This window comes from Triticum dicoccoides, chromosome 4B (genome assembly GCF_002162155.2).
Source record: "Triticum dicoccoides isolate Atlit2015 ecotype Zavitan chromosome 4B, WEW_v2.0, whole genome shotgun sequence".
Classification (NCBI taxonomy): domain Eukaryota; kingdom Viridiplantae; phylum Streptophyta; class Magnoliopsida; order Poales; family Poaceae; genus Triticum; species Triticum dicoccoides.
The window spans coordinates 14,653,524-14,673,051 of record NC_041387.1 but is presented as its reverse complement, the minus strand read 5'-3'; the positions used below and the strand labels follow the sequence as shown (position 1 = coordinate 14,673,051).

At 44.9% G+C, this 19,528-nt stretch overlaps 1 protein-coding gene across 1 annotated transcript; it reads right to left on the bottom strand.

Moving 5' to 3' along the window:
- Positions 1–14,078: 14,078 nt before the first annotated feature.
- LOC119294613 (endo-1,4-beta-xylanase 1-like) lies at positions 14,079–16,949 on the bottom strand. Its single transcript, XM_037572830.1, has 3 exons — positions 16,526–16,949; positions 16,244–16,421; positions 14,079–15,988 (listed from the first exon to the last, which is right to left on the bottom strand). Exons 1-3 carry the CDS (start codon positions 16,885–16,887, stop codon positions 14,318–14,320), a joined length of 2,211 nt encoding a protein of 736 aa, XP_037428727.1. The 5' UTR covers positions 16,888–16,949; the 3' UTR covers positions 14,079–14,317.
- Between the last annotated feature and the right edge of the window lie 2,579 nt (positions 16,950–19,528).

Here is a 19,528-nt window from a genome sequence, read left to right as displayed (position 1 = left end):
GGCCATGGTCGTTCTGAACTGCCTGTGCGCCAAGGTTCTCGGTCATATTAATATGAGCCATAAACAACCAAAATACATGATGAGCACATCGGCACCAGAGTCCATTACAACAACATAGTATGTGAGGTAACATGATTGCATCTTAAAGCAATAGGATAAATTATGATAAGACTAAGAGTCCAGTATTAAAGTATATGGTACACCACAACAAAAAGATCTTACCGTATATGGTACTGTAACAATCTCCACTCGCTTTGTGAGGACCCAAAATGATGTTCGTCGCTGTATCACCACCGTCAGGCCGCCGCCCTGTAGGGAGCTGAGAGCATCTTGATACGTCTCCGTCGTATCTATAATTTTTGATTGTTCCATGCCAATATTATTCAACTTTTATATACTGTTGGCAACTTTTTATACTATTTTTTTGGACTAACAAATTGATCCAGTGCCCAGTGCCAGTTCATGTATGTTGCATGTTTTTTGTTTCGCAGAAACCCAATATCAAACGGAGTCCAAACTGGATAAAAATGGACGGAGATTTTTTTTGGAATATTTATGATTTTTGGGAAGTAAAATCAACGCGAAACGGTGTCCGGGGTGGCCACGAGATAGGGGGGCGCCCTCCCCCCTGGGCGCGGCCTGGGCTCTCGTGGGCCACCTGTAAGGCGGTTGACGCTCTTCTTTTGGCGCAAGAAAGCTAATTTCATGAGAAAGATCTGGGCGAAAGATTCACCCCAATCGGAGTTACGGATCTCCGGATATTTAAGAAACGGTGAAGGGGTAGAATCTGAGAACGCAGAAACAGAGAGATAGATCCAATCTCGGAGGGGCTCTCGCCCCTCCCACGCCATGGGAGCCAAGGACCAGAGGGGAAACCCTTCTCCCATCTAGGGAGGAGTTCAAGGAAGAAGAAGAAGAAGGGGGGCTCTCTCCCCCTTGCTTTCGGTGGCGTCGGAGCGCTGTCGGGGGCCATCATCATCACCGCAATCTTCACCAACACCGTCGTCATCTTCACCAACATCTCCATCACCTTCCCCCATCTATATCTAGCCATCCAGTCTCCCGCAACCCGTTGTACCCTCTACTTGAACATGGTGCTTTATGCTTCATATCATTATCCAATGATGTGTTGCCATCCTATGATGTCTGAGTAGATTCCCGTTGTCCTATCGGTGATTGATGAATTGCTATGATTTGTTTGAGTTGCATGTTTTATTATTGGTGATGTCCTATGGTGCCCTCCGTGTCGCGCAAGCGTGAGGGATTCCCGCTGTAGGGTTTGCAATATGTTTATGATTTGCTTATGGTGGGTTGCGTGAGTGACTAAAACACAAACCCGAGTAAGTAGGTTGTTTGCGTATGGGATAAAAGGGGACTTGATACTTTAATGATATGGTTGGGTTTTACCTTAATGAATCTTTAGTAGTTGCGAATGCTTGCTAGAGTTCCAATCATAAGTGCATAGAATTCCAAGTAAGGGATGATATGTTAGCTTATGCCTCTCCCTCAAATAGAATTGCAATAGTGATTATCGGTCTAGTAACATAGTCAATTGCTTAGGGACAATTCCACAACTCCTACCACCACTTTTCCACACTCGCTTTATTTACTTTATTGCATCTTTATCTAAACAGCCCCTAGCTTTTATTTACGTTCTCTTTATTATCTTGCAAACCTATCCAACAACACCTACAAAGTACCTCTAGTTTCATACTTGTTGTAGGTAAAGCGAACGTCAAGCATGCGTAGAGTCGTATCAGTGGCCGATAGGACTTGAGAGAGTATTTGTTCTACCTTTAGCTCCTCGTTGGGTTCGACACTCTTACTTATCGAAAGAGGCTACAACTATCCCATATACTTGCGGGTCATCAAGACCTTTTTCTGGCGCCGTTGCCGGGGAGTCATAGCATGGGGTGAATATTCTCATGTGTGCTTGTTTGCTTTATCAGTAAGTAATTTTTATTTGCTGTTCTAAGTTGTTCTCTATCTTTAGTTATGGATATGGAATGCAAAATACCAAAAAAATTAGCTGCACTTGCTACTCATGAGGATGGGGTAACTCCTAAAACCCTCGATTCTCATTATGTGAGAGATATTATATACTACTTTGATAATCCTGAGAAAACCCCATTCAACTTTATAATGGGAGACACGTTGGATCAACGTGAATACTTTAGGGATTATCGCTCGACACAAAAAGGGAAACTATTATGGGATCAATTTATTATGTTGCGCTGGTATGCCTGGAATCTATGCTTGAGATATGATATTACTTGTTGCTCTAGGATGGAGGCTCCACACCTTCCCTTTTCATGCAAATTTAATGATAATGAAATCTTAGCTTCTTATGCTAATGGTATATATGATTACTATGATGTGGAACAAATAGAGGAATTTGTTGCTTTTAAGGCTGCCTATGATATTGAAGCTTTGTTTGAAAAGTATGAAGCTTTTGATGATGATGGTTATAGGCCGGAAAAATCTTGCTATACTTGGATATTGCTATGAAAATTATGAATACAATTACTATATTAATACTTTTATGAAGAAAGTCAACGCTGTCCAAGAAGAGACTAATATTTTGCAGGAAGCTATGGAAGAAGAAATTGATGAAATAGTGAGCTCATTGGATGAAAAAGATGATGAGGAGAGCGAAGAACAAAAGGAGGAAGAGCGGATTAGCTACCCGTGCCCACCTTCTAATGAGAGTAACCCTCCAACTCATACATTAATTAATTCCCCTTCGTGCTTACCGAAGGATGATTGCTATGATGATTGTTACGATCACGTTGATTCTCTTGAAATATCCCTTTTTGATGATGCTTGCTATGCTTGTGGCCAAGATGCCAATATGAATTATGCTTATGGAGATGAACTTGCTATAGTTCCTTATGTTAAACATGAAATTGTTGCTATTGCACCCACAAATGATAGTCCTATTATCTTTTTGAATTCTCCCTACTACACTTTATCGGAGAAATTTGTGCTTATTAAGGATTACATTGATGGGTTGCCTTTTACCATTGCACATGATGATTTTGATGAATATAATATGCATGTGCTTGCTGCTCCTACTTGCAATTATTATGAGAGAGGAACTATATCTCCGCCTCTCTATGTTTCCCATACACTAAAATTGCAAGAAACTGCTTATACTATGCATTGGCCTTTACTCGGTGTGCATGAATTGTTCTCTTATGACATGCCGATGCATAGGAAGAGAGTTAGACTTCGTTGTTGCATGATATATGTTACTTTGTGCTCACTACTAAATTACAAATCATTGTTAATTAAAATTGGCTTTGATATACCTTGGGATCCGGGTGGATTCATTACTTGAGCACTATATGCCTAGCTTAAGGGCTTTAAAGAAAGCGCTGCCAGGGAGACAACCCGGAAGTTTTAGAGAGTCATTTATTTCTGTTGAGTGCTTTCATATAGTCTAAAAACAAAAAAAATAAAGAGGGGAACCTAAAAACTTTTCAAAAAGGAAAGTGAAAGTGAGAAAGACAAGCATTGTTGAAGTGGGAGCTAGCCTTGAACTTTGTTCATGCTCACGGAAACTTTGTGAATCTTTATTACAGAAACTTTTCATAAAAAATAATTATCCCCTTGTATAATTCCATTGTATTTTAAAAATAATGTGCTAAGGTTTGCCTTTAGGATGTTTACAATGCTTGTTGGTTTGTACGGCGCAGGACAGAAACTTTGGCTGTAGTGCGCGATTTTACATTTTTAACTGGAACGTCAATTGGTTCTGATTCCTTTTGCACTGTCTTTCTATACAACTTGTTTATTTTTACTAATTTTGGTAGAAGTTTTGGGGTACCAGAAGTATGGTGAATGTTCATTTTGCTACAGACTATTCTGTTTTTGACAGATTCTGTTTTTGATGCATAGTTTGCTTGTTTTGATGAATCTATCAATTTATATCAGTGGATTAAGCCATGTAAAAGCTATATTACAGTATACACAATGCAAAAAAAATATGAATTGGTTTGCAATAGTACTTAGAGTGGTGATTTGCTTTATTATACTAACGGATCTTACCAAGTTTTCCGTTGAAGTTTTGTGTGGATGTAGTGTCTAATTGAGGATGTCTCGATATGAGGAAAAGGAAGAGAGGCAAGAGCTCAAGCTTGGGGATGCCCGAGGCACCCCAAGTAAATATTCAAGGATACTCAAGCGTCTAAGCTTGGGGATGCCCCGGAAGGCATCCCCTCTTTCTTCAACAAGTATCGGTATGTCTTCGAATTCGTTTCGTTCATGCATTGTGTGCAAGTCTTGGAGCGTCTTTTGCATTTAGTTTTCATTTTTCTTTTAGGCACCATGCTGGTATGAGATAGTCCTTGGTTGGTTTATAGAATGCTCATTGCACTTCACTTAAATCTTTTGAGTATGGCTTTATAAAATGCTTCATGTGCTTCACTTATATCATTTGAAGTTTGGATTGCCTGTTTCTCTTCACATAGAAAACCGCCATTTGTAGAATGCTCTTTTTATTCACTTATATTTGTTAGAGCATGGGCATGTCTTTTGTAGAAAGAATTAAACTCTCTTGCTTCACTTATATCTATTTAGAGAGATGACAGGAATTGGTCATTCACATGGTTAGTCATAAAATCCTACATAAACTCGTAGATCACTGAATATGATATGTTTGATTCCTTGCAATAGTTTTGCGATATAAAGGTGGTGATATTAGAGTCATGCTAGTGGGTGGTTGTGGATTATAGAGACACTTGTGTTGAGGTTTGTGACTCCCGTAGCATGCACGTATGGTGAACCGCTTTGTGATGAAGTTGTAGCACAATTTTATTGATTGATTGTCTTCCTTATGAGTGGCGGTCGGGGACGAGCGATGGTCTTTTCCTACCAATATATCCCCCTAGGAGCATGCGCGTAGTACTTTGTTTTCAATGGCTTGTAGATTTTTGCAATAAGTATATGAGTTCTTTATGACTAATGTTGAGTCCATGGATTATACGCACTCTCACCCTTCCATCATTGCTAGCCTCTTCGATACCGTGCATTGCCCTTTCTCACCTCGAGAGTTGGTGCAAACTTCGCTGGTGCATCCAAACCCCGTGATACGATACGCTTTGTCACACATAAGCCTCCTTATATCTTCCTCAAAACAGCCACCATACCTACCTATCATGGCATTTCCATAGGCATTCCGAGATATATAGCCATTTCGAGATATATTGCCATGCAACTTCCATCATCATCATATACATGACTTGAGCATTCATTGTCATATTGCTTTGCATGATCGTAAGATAGCTAGCATGATGTTTTCATGGATTGTCCGTTTTTTGATGTCATTGCTACGCTAGAGATCATTGCACATCCCGGTACACCGCCGGAAGCATTCATATAGAGTCATATCTTTGTTCTAGATATTGAGTTGTAAGTAAATAAAAGTGTGATGATCATCATTATTAGAGCATTGCCCCAGTGAGGAAAGGATGATGGAGACTATGATTCCCCCACAAGTCGGGATGAGACTGCGGACTTCATGAAAAATAAAAGAGGCCAAAGAAGCCCAAATAAAAAAGAGAGGCCAAAGAAGCCCACCAAAAAGAAAGAAAGAGAAGAAAAAAAAGAAAAAAAATGAGGGAAAAAGAGAGAAGGGGCAATGTTACTATCCTTTTACCACACTTGTGCTTCAGAGTAGCACCATGTTCTTCATAGAGAGAGTCTCCTATGCTTTCACTTTCATATACTAGTGGGAATTTCCATTATAGAACTTGGCTTGTATATTCCGATGATGGGCTTCCTCAAATGCCCGAGGTCTTCATGAGCAAGCAAGTTGGATGCACACCCACTTAGTTTCAGTTTAAGCTTTCATACACTTATAGCTCTAGTGCATCTGTTGCATGGCAATCCCTACTCACTCACATTGATATCTATTGATGGGCATCTCCATAGCCCGTTGATACGCCTAGTCGATGTGAGACTTTCTCCTTTTTTGTCTTCTCCACATAACCCCCACCATCATATTCTATTCCACCTATAGTGTTATGTCCATGGCTCACCCTCATGTATTGCGTGAAAGTTGAAAAAGTTTGAGATTATTAAAGTATGAAACAATTGCTTGGCTTGTCATCGGGGCTGTGCATGATTAAATACTTTGTGTGATGAAGATAGAGCAACAGCTAGACTATATGATTTTGTAGGGATAACTCCCTTTGGCCATGTTGTTTTAAAAAGACATGATTGCTTTATTGGTACGCTCGAAATATTATTGTTTTTATGTCAAATGATAGACTATTGCTTTGAATCACTCGTATCTTAATATTCATGCCATGATTAGACACATGATCAAGATTATGCTAGGTAGCATTCCACATCAAAAATTATCTTTTTTATCATTTACCTACTCGAGGACGAGCAGGAATTAAGCTTGGGGATGCTGATACATCTCCGTCATATCTATAATTTTTGATTGTTCCATGCCAATATTATTCAACTTTTATATACTTTTGGCAACTTTTTATACTATTTTTTGGGACTAACATATTGATCCAGTGCCCAGTGTGAGTTCCTATCTGTTGCATGTTTTTTGTTTCGCAGAAACCCAATATCAAACGGAGTCCAAACGGGATAAAAACGGACGGAGATTTTTTTTGGAATATTTATGATTTTTGGGAAGTAAAATCAACGCGAAACGGTGTCCGGGGTGGCCACGAGACAGGGGGCGCGCCCTCCCCCCTAGGCATGGCCTGGGCTCTCGTGGGCCATCCGTAAGGCGTTTGACGCTCTTATTTTGGCGCAAGAAAGCTAATTTTATGAGAAAGATCTGGGCGAACGATTCACCCTAATCGGACTTACGGATCTCCGGATATTTAAGAAATGGTGAAGGGGTAGAATCTGAGAACGCAGAAACAGGGAGATAGATCCAATCTCGGAGGGGCTCTCGCCCCTCCCACGCCATGGGAGCCAAGGACCAGAGGGGAAACCCTTCTCCCATCTAGGGAGGAGGTCAAGGAAGAATAAGAAGAAGGGGGGCTCTCTCCCCCTTGCTTCCGGTGGCGCTGGAGCGCTGCCGGGGGCCATCATCATCACCGCGATCTTCACCAACAACGCCGTCATCTTCACCAACATCTCCATCACCTTCCCCCATCTATATCCAGCGGTCCACTCTCCCGCAACCCGCTGTACCCTCTACTTGAACATGGTGCTTTATGCTTCATATTATTATCCAATGATGTGTTGACATACTATGATGTCTGAGTAGATTCCCGTTGTCCTATCGGTGATTGATGAATTGCTATGATTGGTTTGAGTTGCATGTTTTATTATTGGTGATGTCCTATGGTGCCCTCCGTGTCGCGCAAGCGTGAAGGATTCCTGATGTAGGGTTTGCAATATGTTTATGATTCGCTTATGGTGGGTTGCGTGAGTGACTGAAACACAAACCTGAGTAAGTAGGTTGTTTGTGTATGGGATAAAAGGGGACTTGATACTTTAATGCTATGGTTGGGTTTTACCTTAATGAATCTTTAGTAGTTGAGGATGCTTGCTAGAGTCCCATCATAAGTGCATAGAATTCAAGTAAGGGATGATATGTTAGCTTATGCCTCTCCCTCAAACAGAATTGCAATAGTGATTATCGGTCTACTAACATAGTCAATTGCTTAGGGACAATTCCACAACTCCTACCACCACTTTTCCACACTTGCTTTATTTACTTTATTGCATCTTTATCTAACAGCCCCTAGCTTTTATTTACGTTCTCTTTATTATCTTGCAAACCTATCCAACAACACCTACAAAGTACCTCTAGTTTCATACTTGTTCTAGGTAAAGCGAACGTCAAGCGTGCGTAGAATCGTATCAGTGGCCGATAGGACTTGAGAGAGTATTTGTTCTACCTTTAGCTCCTCGTTGGGTTCGACACTCTTACTTATCAAAAGAGGCTACAACTATCACGTATACTTGCGGGTCATCACATCTCCAGCTGTTGGCCCCCCAGGGGGCGCGTAAAATCGCCGCCTGGGGGCGAGCCGACGCAAAAGATCGGCCTGGAGGCGAGTGGGTCCCAGTCCTCGACCCCAGGGTCGCCCCCAGACGCTGTTTAAGTTTTTTTTAAAACATTCGACAAATTGTGGCTAAATTCGGCTAAAATTCGGCAAACTTGGCATATATTAGACTTGTTCGACAGTTTACACAGCAAATTTATTTTAAAAAAGGATGAAACTACAACTACGGGCCGAAGAACTCGCTGAATGCGGCGTAGTCGCCGCCGTCACCGCCATCCTCGTTGTCGTCGTCGGCGGCGGCCTTCTCCTCCTTGACGCGGCCGCCCCTGCTAGACCGCTGCCCGGCATCGCCATGGCGGACCGGTGGCGGTGGCGGCACGTCATCATCGTCGGTGTCATTGAGGACGACGACGCCTCCTTCGTCGCGGCCCCGGTGGTGATGTTCGAAGTGCTCCAGAGCGTGGCACTGGCGCTCCATCTCCATCTTCAGCTAGTCATCGTGCGCCCATTTCAGGGCCGCCGCCTCGTTGAGCTCCCCGTCGCCGTGCTCCGTCTTCACGGCAGGGAGTCCCGGCTCCATTTTCACGGCCGCAAGCCCCGGCTCCGTCTTTAGTTTGACGAAGCACGGAGGAGCCGACGAGGAGGCGCGCCGGCCGCCCTCGTTTATGACGATGACGGCGCTGCGAGTGCGGGCCGAGTGGTGTCTCCGCTGCGGGCTCGGCCTTGACGCCGAGCACTGCCGGCGAGCCAAAGGAGTGGGAAGAAGAACGGGAGGAGGAGTGCGAGGAGTAAGTCGAGGAGGAACCGAACCTCCTGGGCATCCATTGCCCGGCACGTCGGCGGTCGAGCGGGGCGGCCGCCGCGGCAGGGTATGCCAGCAGCGGGTCGTTGCCGCCCTTGAGGTACTCCAGCACGCCGTCGAGCGTGCGGCCGGGGACGCCCCACCACACGCGGCGCCCCTTGTTGTTCTTGACACCGCCCACCACCGGCGCCCCGTTGGTGGACGCCAGCCTCTGCTCCTGGCGGAGCTGGAAGTACGATGCCCATGCCGCGTGGTTGTCAGCAGCGTACTGGGGGAGGGCGAGCTGCTCCTCTGTGAGGGAGGCTCGCACGCGATCGATCTCGACAGCGAAGAAGGTGGGGCACACCTCGACGTCGGGCATCGGGGGAATGGGCACTCCCCCGTTGCTGAGTCTCCACCCCGTCGGCCCGGCGCGCATGTCTGTTGGCGCCGGGATGTTCGCCTCGAACAGGAGCCACGCCTCCCACTCGTGAAGCGAGCGGCGGCCGAAGCTGTTGGCCGCCGCCGCATCATCGGGGAAACGCGCGGCCATCGGGCTTGGGAGAGAGGGAAAGGGAGGGAAGAAGCGTCGGCGGCTGCGCACGGGAGAGGGAGAGCTCTGTGGCGGTCGATGGGCGGCTAGGGCTGGTGTGGCCAGAGGCGAGGGAGGCCACCGGCTTATATAGCCGCGCTCGTGTGTATGTATGGCGGGAGGGGAGGCGTCGCCGCGCTGCCCGTGATGAGGAATTAGTGGCAAGGCTGACCGGTGGCAGCCTTGCCATTGATTCCACGCCGGAAACCGAGGTGTTCCGATGACGACGAGGCGCGCGTTGCTGACTCGGCGGACCCGCGGCTCTTTCGGCCCAAAACCGCTCGCCCCGGCGCCCTTGGGCGCCCCCCAGCGCACCGGGTTCGGCCTGGGTCCGCCGGCGCTGATTTCGGCCCAAGCCGGCGAAAAACAGGCTCCTAGGGGCGCGACTGGGCCGTTTTTTTTGTGCCGGCGCGAAAAAATCGCCTGGGGAGGCGTGTTGGGGGCGCGGCTGGAGATGCTCTAATGAGGAACATGTATGCAGTGTTGGAGTAGAGTGCTGGGTACTTCTTGGTAAGCTTGGACTTCAGTAGAAGCCAAAAGGAGAAGCTCAGGCAGTTTGCCAGTATGCTATAGTGCCTAGGGTCCAGCTCTTCTTGCCAGACTCTGCTGCAGCTGCTTCTACATGCTGGCCTGAAGGCAGTACTTGGTGTGTCAAGGCCACACCCTTGTAGAGCAAAAAAGGAAGATGTTAACCGGGCCAACAATTTCGTTCCGACACCACTTGCCTTAAAGACTAAGATCTATATTGACCAGACAAGTCCAACACCAGCCCACTCAACTATTGATGGATCACATCCATTTGACAATCTTTAAATAAATCAAAACATAACTTTGCCATCCAAATCCAAACAATATCTTAATACACAACATCAAATATCATGTGGAGTCTTTTTACAACAAACCATTTAGAAGCACTACACCCGAACAAACATGAAGCACTAATATGTAACTTTCAGGAATGCAGTCTGCCAACTAAAACAGTGAAAATAACGACTCTAATCCATAAAGAAACAGCTACTGCAGCACAACTTCAAACAAAATCTGATTGTTCATTGATTCATAATTCAGAACACAAGGTTCTCATTGCTGCTTAACAGGGACTACAGACAAGATGGTTAGAAGACCTCCACCACAGGCGCCATGACCACATAAACGGGCCCTCAAATCAATGGCTCTATGGTCTACACCACAATCAGCCACGGCTCGAAGGCCGGCCAATCTCAGGGGCACAAGGGAGAGACGGGGGAGACCACAAACTAACCAGAACCGAGGACGAGGCGGCAACCACCTAATCACGCTGCGGGGAAGTCAAAGGTAGTGGTCGACAAGGAGGTAGCCCACCGAAGCCATAATAGCCGGACACGAAGGTTACAACACAACCAACACCATCCCATCAGTGACGGCATCGAAAACAAAGGGTTGCGACAGTAACCGTTCTGTCACAAAGCCAAACCACGGTCGGGCACCTTTAGCAGCTGAAGTAGATCTCAAGCGGGCTGGTCGATGGACTCGCCGGTGATGTTGGGCACCTTCCCTCTCGCACATACAATCTCTTCCTCTAGCGCCCATGTCAACGATGATGTGGCTACCGGACATGCTCCAGCATATGCTGCCTCTTGCATATGTTCTAATCTGCATGCATGAGAAAAGCAAGTCATGTACCGTACAGATACAGGAGGAGATTAAAACCTTGAACAATACAGATTCCAAAACACTTGTACACTGATAAACTGAAACCATCAAACAAGACAGCCAAGAAATCAACTAAAACTAACAACGATATTAAACAAAATCCCTTCTTAGGAGGCTTGACATGGCATACACCATCCTAACATTTCATCAACATCGTACGAATTTAGTCATCAAGGCTGAGAAACATCGCATTGTCAGACAGTGGGGGGTTCTGGAGGCGCGGGAGCGTGAGCTCCAATCAGCATAGGCACATGGACTCGGGCAATCCCCTTGATGGACCGCTTTGTCGACTACACAAAGAAGACACACAGTGTGTGACTTGGGTAGCCGAGGAACGGGAAGCATGTGTATCCATCGCACTTCCGACAAGATTCTCGTGGCTTAGGTACAAATAGAATATTTGCGTGTATATAGCACAATAAAGTTGTGGAACATGGTAATTTACAACCCCGCCTTATGGAGTTGAACATCCGGCAAACATTACATTTTTAGGCATGGTAAATCGAATGTTTTCTATTGCAAATTATATTTACCGTGTGTGGCAAGTTTAGTTAGCAAGCATGGAAAATTCACCCACATTCATTTTCTTACTAGGAAACTGCCATCGTCACCAAATAAATTTGTCATCCTCGTACCAACATAAATTGTCATAAAAACGTTTGATTTTTAAGCATGACAAATCAAACTTATTCTGATTGAGAATTACGTGTTGCGAGCATAGCAATTCCCTTCAGTAAGGATGGCAAATCCAGTCAAGAAAACAGAACATGCCAGGATTTGCTAGGCTAGCGACACAAAATTTGCCATAAAAAGCGTTCGTTCTGCCATGTTTAAAAAGCTGGCATCATATTTGTAGTGCGGTCCTTATCGATCCAGGCTTAGGTTTGCGCATATTGTGTGCGTGACCTGAATATGAAGCATTGCCGACTAAGTTTTTTTACCGGAGCCGTGATGTACCGGTGCTTGATCCACCCTTCGTCGTTTTCATCAAGATCAGTGCAGGTTTCATACTCTATTTTCAGATATCAGACTACACATAGCAATACATGTACTAGTGTTAGATATTGTCAGCTTTTACAGAAGAAAGTTAGAGTAGAGCAATGGTGCATGCATGCATGCATTCACTCACAGGATACATATGACATGCATTTTATTTTCATCCTCATATTTTCAATGACTTATATCTTTTGAACCAAATGTCCATTATTGAAATTTTTTGTATATTTAAATTAGTGGTGACAAGATCGACAGAACAAGATCAATTTTGGATATTTTTGAAATATATTTTATTTTATATGTTTCAATTATCTCTGAAATCACTTTCATAAAACACTAAATTGTTTCACTATTTCATAAAAGTTTTTTCTAGTGTTTTGCTCATTTTCACGAACTGGAATATGAAACTCACAAAGACATAGATATATTTGATATAGTAGTAAAATAGAAGTTTAATATATTCAATTTAGACGTGTTTGGCTGCAACTTAGACGTGTTTGAAAACTCAATTTCACATGTTTTAAATAAACCTATTCACTAATTTCTTATTTTATATTTTAATTATCTTTTAATATCGCTTTCATAAAACATAAGATTGATACTCTATTTCATAAAAGTGTTTTTGATTGTTTCGCTAATAGAAGTTAAAAAATCATTTCACTCATTTCAAAATAGATTTCACACATTTCAGAAAACACATTACTCTCATTTGCAATACTAATTTCACTGCAAATTTAAGAAATATATTGAAATATATTCTGCTCATAAAAAATATCAGTTTCAAACACTGAAAAATTAGTTGCACAACAAAAATTGGTTTTATTTCACTTTTATTCAAATAATTTATTTCACTCATTTCAGAAAACACACTGCACACATTTACAAAATATAGATTTCGCCCATTTCACTAGTTTCAGAAAACTGATTTTACTCATTACAAAATATATATGAGAAACTAATTTCACTTCGTATTTATGAAAAAAAAATTGAAACATATTTCACTCAGCAGAAATATCAGTATCACACAATGAAAAAGTCGTTTCACACCAAAAAGATATATTTCACTTTTTTAAATAACTCATTTCACTCATTCAGAAAACACACTACAGTCGCTCAATTGAAATAATATATTTCACTTGTTTCAAAAAACTGATTACACTTATTACAAAAGATAAATTTCACTAGTTTCAGTAAAACACATCACAGTTACTCCATTGAAGAAACAATTTCACAAGCTAGAATATGAAACTCACAAAGAAAACTATATTCGAAAAAGTGTTTCAATCATTTCAATAACTGATTTCAATCATTTCAAAAATTGTAATTTGAAATGAGTGAAATTAATATTTTGATATGATTGAAATACTAAAAGTTAAATTAGTTTAAATATATTCAAGATTGGTATCATTATAAAGATCTTATGTTCAAGAATTTGAATATATGAAAATTTTAAATAATAGTTAAAAAATATTGGTCATCTAAAAATATAACCAAAAATAAAATGCATGGATTTGTTTGAGAGAGAGGAGAGAGATGTTGCATGCATGCGTACAATCCATTGGAAAAAGTACTGCCTCTCCCTGACATCTGACATTGATTTGACTATATACAAAAGGTCATATGTCTTAATACATGATTATACATATGGATGGGCCCTACTTAGGCACAGATCATAAAGCAAGTGGAGGGTGGATCCGGCTCCGGTACATCCCGCCTCCGGTAAAAAGGAGTTTGCGGAAGCATTGCTTCATAGAGTATCTAGGACTTAATTCCCGATCAATATATCAATTTATTTTTGAAAGGTCAATATATCAATTTATGGATGGAACATGCGCATTGCTCACACATTGATGTTGAGTACCATGAGCGAGTCAGCCTTTCACCAGTACGCGTGACCACAATGACGTTGTACGTGCCGTGATACCCCAGAACATGCTCTCCGTTCCTGGGGCAACTATTCGAAGGGCAAGGAGTCGCGTCGCCATTCTTCTTTTGCAATATGTTCATGATTAATAGGCAAACATATTAATTTGGCTAGCACTTTGTTTTCTCACAAGCACACCGTAGAAATGCAGTGCAAATCCCATATTTTGCGTGTATATAGCACGTTCAACTTGATGAACATAAGAATTTCCACAAACCCTTATTTCTCGGACATCGATCCGGGCTTAGATTCACATATATACTATAAAGCATTGCTCATGGAGTATCTAGGGCTTAACTCCCCGCCATATATGTCGAGTTATCGATGGAACGCGCGCGCATTGCTCACACATTGATGTTGAGCACCATGGGCGAGTCATCCTTGTCGACCGTGAACTCCTGTGTGATCTTGCAACCAGTGGGTGTGACCACGTCGACGTGGTACGCGCCGTGATGACCGCGGAACTTGAACTCTCCGTTCTCGTCGGCATGTCCGTGCGCGTGCGTGAGCCACTCCTTCTTCAACTGCAGCAGCCGGCGTCCGGCCTCGTTGATGTCCCCCTCGGCGTTGACGAGGTGCGCCGAGTCGCGGCTCATGAAGAGCTCCCAGAACCCCCAGAGCATGACGCCCTCCACCGCCGGGTGCGCGTACGCCTCCCGCAGCATCACCTCAAGGTCGTCGGCACGCACATACTCGTTCGCCGCCGACACGTCCAGCTCCGTGAACCAGAGCGGCAGGCCAAGCACGGCGAGCCGGTCCAGCACATTGCGGATCACCGGCCCCACCGGGTTGCTCACATGCCCCTGGAGACCGACACCACTCACCGGCGCGCCCTGCTCCTGCAGCCCGATGATCTGCTCGATGTACGCCTCGGGCGTGGCGCGGATGTCGCACATGCCCTCCACGTTGTAGTCGTTGACGAAGAGCAGCGCGTCCGGGTCGAGCTCGTTGGCCGTCTTGAACATGGTGGCGCGGATGTCCTTGCCGAGCTTGTCCTGGTAGAAGGAGCCGTGCAGCATCTCGTTGTTGACGTCGTAGTGCCGGAACTTGCCCTTGTAGCGGGTCAGCAGGCCGTCGATCCTGCTCTTGACGGCGGCGGAGAGGTCGTCGGTGGAGAGCGTCTTGACCCACTGCTGCACCATGTTGTCCACCTCCCAGAAGATGCAGTGGCCGCGCACGCACATGCCGTTGTCGGAGCAGAGCTTGAGGAGGTCGTCGGCGTCGGCGTAGTTGACCTGCCCCCTCTGCGGCTCCGTCCAGTACCACTTGAGCTCGTTCCCGAACACGGCCCAGTTGAAGTTCTTGGTGAAGAAATCCACAAAGTCCTCGTTGTCCATGTTGGTGCGCATGATGCACGCGCCCAGGGGGAAGCTGTTGGACACCTGGCGCACGCGCACCTCCACGCACTCCGCCGACTGCACCACGGCGCCGTCAGCCCCCGTCAGCTTCACGACCACATCACGCTTGCGCACCTTGTCGGTGATCTTCCTGAGGTGCTTGACCCGGGCCTTTCGGTCGACGGGGAAAACCTGGAAGCCGGCGACCATGAGGTCCAGGCCGGCATCAGGGCCCTGGACGTACACCATGACGCGCGACGCCGGCTTGGCCTCGACGCGGAACGAACCGCCGATCTCGTACCACCGCTCGTCGCGCGCCAAGACCTGGCCGCCGTTGAGCCACTGGCTGTCGACGGCGACGGCGATGTTGATGTTCTGCGGGCCGCTCATCTGGCCGGCGACGCGGACCCAGGCCGAGACCTGGTACGTGGCGTGGAGGGTCAGCTTGTCAGTGATGATCTGGGCGGGGCCCATCCACGTCTGTGTGCGCCCGGTGACGTGGATGTGCTTGCCGTTGAGCGGCTCGTCGTCCAACGCCAGGGACTCCTGCGCCATTGGAGGGAGCACGCGCGGCGAGCCGTCACGGACGGCGAGCGCACACGGCCCGAGCGGGAACCAACAGTTGAGGCCGTCGTCGAGGTTGCTGTTCTGGATGATGTTGGCACCGTACTCAAGATTCTGGGAAAAAAAAACCCAGGGTCAAACCTTTGGACCAGTTGACCTTGTAGTCAATGCTTTAAGATCCGCGCAAACATATAGAGTAGCGCTGTAGCGGTTGCTTTAAGCTGCACCATTTTCAATCTTGTGTGTACGTGCTGTGCATGCAAAGCTTGACGCAAACCGTAATGTGACAGTTTAGCTGATAGAGTAGTAAAATTTGATGTTCTCAAAAGCAAAAGAAGTACTAAAATCTGATGGATGGCCTGTGTTCACCTGGAAGTCCGGCGGCGAGCACGGCGGCGCCTTCTGGGCGTGCTTGACCACCAGGCAGTCGAGGAGCAGGTCGACGCCGACCTTGGGCCCTTCGACGTAGATGGTGGCCTTGGCCACGGTGCTGTTGAGCAGGAACTTGCCCTGCAGCTGCGCCCAGTCCTTGTCCGACGCCTGCAACCTGCATAACGTACGCACAAGAAGAAAACACACGGCATGAGACCAAAGGCACTTGGCAGGCAATGTTGGTCACCGTGATCCTGCAGGGCAGGGAAATGGCCATACTTGCCGACGGCGATGTACTGCTGCCTGCCGTCGGCGGTCTGCACGGCGAGCGTGGCGCGGACCTCGCACGGCGAGACGTTGGCCCCGGAGAGGCGCACGGTGGCGGCGACCTCGTAGGCGGTCTTGCGCTGCAGCCGCGCCGTGACGTCCTGCATGACGCCGTTCCACGTGTCGGTCCTCCCCGTGGCGGCCACGAAGTACTTGCCGGTCGCCGGGAGCACCTTGCCGTCGTCGAGCGAGTCGTGCAGCTCGATCTTGCACCCGCTGCCGGACCAGCCGTCCAGCCCGCCGTCGAACTCCGGGTTGAGGATGATGTTGTCGTCGTCGCCGACACGGCACTCGTTGTTGCCACCCGTCGCCATTGCTCGTCCGATCGAGGGCGGCTGTGAGGATGTACTGGCTGGCAATCGCTTGATCCGAGGCTGCTTAATCTGAGCTCTGAGGCTAATGCCGATAACCGGTGGCCTATATATACCGATCACCGATCGCAGGTTCAGAGCTTGCCGAGGCAGACAGAGAGTGGCCAACGAACCATTCCGAACAAGTAATCTGCCTGAGATTGCAAGCTACGTACACAAGAATTGCTTTTCGCGTCGCCATACGCCGTTTTGCAATGGCGGCGATATGCAAACCGTAACGATCACTTGATCTGCCACTGGCTCGTCTCATGGGTTAATCCTCCACAGATTGCATGCCTTGGAGCGGATGGTTGCTTCAGCTTAGGAGTTGAATTATCATTTATCAGAGAGCGCCACACACACTATAATCTGATTCTGAATGATCGCAATCAATTCTTGCACTGCAATATAAGGCTCTCTACTCTCTGTCTAGGAGATGGATGGATGGATGGATGGATGGATGCCAGTAGGAGTCGGGATGAGCATGGCGGAAGACTTTGGAGTGAAGGGGAGGACGACGACCTAAATGCCGGAGCTAGTGGTGTGCAGGAGATTGTCTGTGAGCCAATTGGAGTTGGGAGCGGGAGCCGGGAGGGCTACGGCAAGCAGGGGATGGATGGAGAGGCGCTTTTGCATGCTCAGGGCGCCGGGCGATGGTATACGAGGAGAACTGGCTGGATCGGCGGTTGATCTGTCACCGTCGGCGAAAATATGGGCACGTTAAGGTAGTAGCCGGACTACTGCTGGCTTGCTCAAGCAGGCTGTGTGTACTACTACTGTATGACGGGAGATTACTTTCCTTACTAGGGAAACAATACCTGGGCAGATTTTATTAGAAAGAAAAAATGCATACTTTTTTCTTGCGGCATGAAAAAAAATGCATACTGTGGACGGTGCTACACTAGTAAATTAAGAGGGGATTATTTGAGGTGGGGGTTCGGTATAAATAGTTCCAGTTAGCTGCCTGAAAATTGAATTTGTGTTAGTCGGTTTTTCTGACCGTTCATTGCTGCTCCAAGATTCGTGCTCTTTTATTAGTTTTTTTAGGCAATGCTCTTTTATTAGTTTTTTTGTGCTCTGGGAATTTTCGGCTGTTTTTGGATCAGTCAATCCATTGACGGGCTGAGACCCATTGCCTGTGCGACCAAGCGAGCTCTATCTCGCCTGTCTAACGACCTAACCGTCCCCTCTATCCTTTTGTTTTTTTCTGTTTGTATGCACCTTTGCTATTGTTTTTCCTTTTTGTTATTAGCCGGTTTCTTTTTTTTATTTGCGGGTATTTTTGGTATGTTGGATGAGTATAAATGTATACACACAAATACTATTTCACCCGATCCAAAAAAAGTGTTGTGGCTTTAGTTCCAATTTGAGCTAAAGTTGCTCTAAAGCCACGACACATTTTTTGGATCAGAGGGAGTATTTAATATGTGCGAAAATTGCACTATTGTATTATTACTTTTGCATAATAAAAAAGTGCAATTTCAGCTCAAAGTTGTGTGCAAGTTTTTATTGTTTATTTTATTTCTTCATAAATGATTATGTCAATGTCACTAATTCAGTATTCCTTTGAAAATTTCATTATTTTTCTTTCATTTGTTTTATTTCATTTTCTTTCTTCTTTAAGGGTAAAGAGATGCCACTAATTCATTCATTCCTAGGAACTTTTTTTTATGAAAATTCCACCATAGTATGCTTATTCTTGCATATTTTATTAAAACGTGTAATTTTTGTGTGTATAGTGTACATATTTTCTCATACCTCGTTTTAGATTATTTTTTCATGTCATTTCTTCTTAAGTGGTAATATCAACGCTACTAATTCATTCTTACTTAGAAAACTTCATTATTTTGATTTTTTATTTTACTTTCATTATCTTTCTTCTTAAAGGGAAATACCAAAGTCACTAATTCATTCTTTTTTAGAGTACTTTATTCAGTTTTTTAGGTTTATTTCATTTCCTTTCCTGTTTATGGCAATACCAACGCCACTAATTCATTCATACTTATGATACTTTTTGTTGTGAAATTTCACTATTATGTGCTTATTATTCTACTACCTCCGTCCAGAAATACTCGTCGGAGGAATGGATGCATCTAGATGTATTTTAGTTATAAATACATTCATTTTTATGCATTTCTTCGACGAGTATTTCCGGACGGAGGGAGTATATTATAAGAAAAAAAATTGTAAACCATGTGCAATTTGTCATTGTTTGTTTTAGATTTTTTTTCATTTTTTCTTTCTTCTTAAATGGTAAAGCAATGCCACAATTGACTCGTCCTTAGAAAACTTCATATTTTTTATTTCTTTTAGTTCTTGTTTCATATTATTTATTCTTTAAGTTTAATATCCATTCCACTAATTCATTCTTTTTTTGAAATTTTTTATTGCGTAAATTCTATTATTATATGTTTGTACTTGCATATTATTAAAAAACACAAATTTCTTGTAAGTAGTGTGTAGTTTTTCTCATTTTTTTATTTTTTTTTCTTATTAAAGGGTGATACCAGTACCACTAATTTATTCTTCCTTAGAAAACCTCATTATTTTGATTTTGGTTTATTTTTTATTTTATTTCCTTTCTTCTTTAAGGGTAAGACCAATA